The 3,835-nt window shown below is 39.8% G+C and overlaps 1 protein-coding gene across 6 annotated transcripts in view; it reads right to left on the minus strand.

Annotated features, from left to right (window-relative positions):
- The window catches only part of manba (mannosidase, beta A, lysosomal), a 228,725-nt gene that overhangs the window by 80,126 nt on the left and 144,764 nt on the right, over positions 1-3,835 (minus strand). For all 6 annotated transcript variants that reach the window (XM_043674528.1, XM_043674526.1, XM_043674525.1 and 3 more), the window contains 2 exons: positions 2,224-2,366; positions 870-1,124 (listed from right to left, as the gene is read on the minus strand). In XM_043674528.1, coding sequence (XP_043530463.1) covers positions 870-1,124; positions 2,224-2,366 — 398 coding nt within the window. The remainder of the gene's footprint in view (positions 1-869; positions 1,125-2,223; positions 2,367-3,835) is intronic.

Raw genomic sequence — 3,835 nt, forward strand, 5'->3', positions numbered from 1 at the left:
ATCAGTGCTTGGGAGCCTCCTTCGAAGCGCTTCTTTGGTGTTTCCTCCGGTGTTTATAGTGGTCTTTCCCTGCCGCTTCCGGTTGTCAGTTTCAGCTGTCCGCTGTAGTGGTTGGTATATTGGGTCCAGGTCGATGTGTTTGTTGATGGAGTTTGTGGATGAATGCCATGCCTCTAGCAACATGAATTCGACTGGGACAACACTACTATCATAGGGCAAGCCAGACAGAGAACAGCCAGGGAATTCCTAGAGGCATGGCATTCATCCACAAACTCCATCAACAAACACATCGACCTGGACCCAATATACCAACCACTACAGCGGACAGCTGAAACTGACAACCGGAAGCGGCAGGGACAGACCACTATAAACACCGGAGGAAACATCAAAGAAGCGCTTCCCAGGAGGCTCCCAAGCACTGATGATGTCGCCTAGCCAGGGGACGAAACGTTTGCAACAAAAACTTCCAGCTCGGCGAACAGAACCACAACGAGCACCCGAGCTACAAATCTTCGCACAAACTTTGTTAAACATAGCTAACGTGGCCATGATTTTGAGATATCGGAGATATTGAGCAATGCAGCTCAGGGTTTAATCAATTCAAATCATAACTGTAATTATTTTAATTACGCACACAACAAAAACAGAAATTGCTTGAAAAACTCAGCAGGTCTTTCTTGAAAAATCAGAGTTAATGTTTTGGGGTCGAATGACCCTTCGTCAGAAACGTTCTGAGGATGGATCATTTGCTGAGGTTTTCAAGCAATTTCTGTTTTTGTTTCTGTTTACAGCATCCACAGTTCTTTTGGTTTGTAATTTTTTTAGATAGTTTATAGGGGTGCTCAAGAAGGCATAATATTATTACTTACATTAACTTGTGGCTTTCTGAGCATCTGGGCATTTTTTAATGAAGATAATAAGTAATAGTTTGAAGGTCCGAGCTGTGTTCCATTTTCTTCTAGGTAAAATGTTACTACGCAGTTATATCTGCTGCAGTCACATCGCCTCAGCAGGTTATCAGTGATTTCCTTGTAAACAGGGGCTGAAGTCCTCGCCTTAAGAATAAATGACTCAGTGGCATAAACACACACTGGCTCCATCAAATTCCACTGGTAAACCTTAACCTACACAGAGTAAAAATATTAAGAATTGAATAAAATTAAACCTAAAGTTCATACAATGAGTTCCCGCTTATACCATAGCATCGGTTTAAGATTAAACTCTGTAACACCTCATCTTCCAAAAGAAACACAGAGTCTTCCAATACACAGTGAGTGGTGCTGTTGTTAAAAAGATTAACTGGGTTTGCTGGAGAGATTGAATAAACAATAACAATAGTTACATGAACACAAGCACTTTTCATAATGCCCAGCCTGTAAATCAAGTAGAGTTCCAAATGTGTGTTGGGTTTACATTTGAATTGTTAAATATTGTCTGTATAGAATATACAGCAGCGAAACAGGCTATTCAGTTCAAAGAATTCATGTTCTGAGAATGTTCCTCAAGAGGTTCTTCATATTCTGAGATTTAAATTAATCTGATCGTGACTTTATAGCATTCAAGTGGTTATAGACAGAACGTTGTGAACCTTTCAAAATCTCTATTGCAGTTTACAGAATTCACACAAATTACAATCATCAACCATCTCAAGTTCATGAGCAAGCTTTTCCTGCAGTTGAAACAATTAGCTAAAGCAGGTTCCAGTCACACGTGACACTTAATTCACATTTAACCAATGGGTTTAAAATACAACTCTTCCCACGTAAAAGGCTGCAGGAATCAATCATCAGGGATTTACAGTATTTACAGCACCGAACAGGCTAATCACCCCAAAGGGTCCACGTCAATGCTCACGTTTGAGAAAAATCCACCTCCTGGCCTCTCTCGAACAACCACCCAATGTGCTTTTAATGCATCCATTCTATTTGTTTCAAACATTCCCGACATTAGCAAGTTTCACATTCTCACCAGTTTCTGGTTAAAGAGGTTTCTTCTTGAATTCTGATAGGATTTATTTTTTGATTATCTTAAATGTATAATTTGGTCTCCCCACAAATAGAAATATCTTTTCTCTGTTACCCTACTCAACAATTTCAGAAACTTGAAGACCTCTATCAAGTCAGCCTTTGGTCTTCTCTTTTCTACAGAAGACAGCACCAAGCCTTCAGTCTTTCCTAGTAGTTACAATCTCTTGGTTGTACAATCACCTTAATTAATGCATACCTGAAGCATGACTTTATGGTCTGAAGGTAAATCAGAAACACCATAGATGAACAGTGTTCCATGCTCTTCAAAAGCAACTGGCAAAACAGGAGCAAAGAAATTCCGTGCAAAATAATGAAGCATCTTCCATTTACCTCCATATTCTAGGAGAAGGAGAAAGAATGAGATATTTTCAGCCGATACAAAACTGTAACTAAAAATACATCTACGTTTGCTTTGGCTTGCTTTGAAATTCTAACCATGAAGATAGGTATTACACTTTTAAATGATTAATGAGGAGAAAGCAACATAAATCCAGAATTAGCAAGCCTAAATAGACTAACAAATTAAAACTAAAATGCAGAGTACAATCTTACAGAGGGAAGAGATAAGCTCATTGGAATTGTCTTCCCATGACAGACCAACGGTGCAACAAAGAAAACAAGAAAGATACATTTATATAGCACCTTTCCTAATGTCAATGCCCCTATTTTTCTAATCAACCTATTCAGTGATGTTATTACACAATTCTGGAGCAGATGGGATTTGAACCAGGGCCATCCAGTCCAGGGATAGGACACTACTGCATCACAACAGGACCCCAAAAATTCTAAATCACTTTATAGGCAATGGGTTACTTTAGACAGTGTCGCACATTAGGCAACATAGCCAATTTGCACACAGAAGCTCCAACAAGCAGCAATTTGATTACAACCAGTTAATCTGTGTATTTTTAACATGAATTACTTCAGGAATAAATATTTGTCATAACATTGTGGAGAATTCCCCTTTGCTTCTTCAGAATAGTGCCAAGGGATTTTTTTATATCCACTAGGGAAAGCAGGTGGAGTCTCAGTCGATATCTTACCTGAATGACAGCATCACAGACAATGCAGTGCGTCCCTAATATCTAATACCTCAGCATTACTCTGGCCTTAGAAGGTATTTGGGACTTATTGCATTTTTATCAAAGATCAACTCTTTTGAGGCTTAAACTTTACATTTTAATTTTCACTTGAAAAAAGATAATTCACCAAATGTGATATGAATTGGAAAATGAAAATTTAGAAGTTCAAAGTTTGTGAGAAGATTTGTAGCTTGGGTGCTCGTTGTTGTGGTTCTGTTCGCCAAGCTGGGAATTTGTGTTGCAGACGTTTCGTCCCCTGTCTAGGTGACCTCCTCAGTGCTTGGGAGCCATAAGACCATAAGACATAGGAGCGAAAGTAAGGCCATTCGGCCCATCGAGTCCACTCCGCCATTTAATCATGGCTGATGGGCATTTCAACTCCACTTACCTGCATTCTCCCCGTAGTCCTTAATTCCTTGTGACATCAAGAATTTATCAATTTCTGCCTTGAAGACATTTAGCGTCCCAGCCTCCACTGCACTCTGTGGCAATGAATTCCACAGGCCCACCACTCTCTGGCTGAAGAAATGTCTCCGCATTTCTGTTCTGAATTTACCCCCCCTAATTCTAAGGCTGTGTCCACAGGTCCTAGTCTCCTCACCTAACGGAAACAATTTCCTAGCATCCACCCTTTCCAAGCCATGTATTATCTTGTAAGATTCTATTAGATCTCCCCTTAATCTTCTAAACTCCAATGAATACAATCCCAGGATCCTCAGCCATTCC

Source organism: Chiloscyllium plagiosum, chromosome 32 (assembly GCF_004010195.1).
Source record: "Chiloscyllium plagiosum isolate BGI_BamShark_2017 chromosome 32, ASM401019v2, whole genome shotgun sequence".
Lineage (NCBI taxonomy): Eukaryota > Metazoa > Chordata > Chondrichthyes > Orectolobiformes > Hemiscylliidae > Chiloscyllium > Chiloscyllium plagiosum.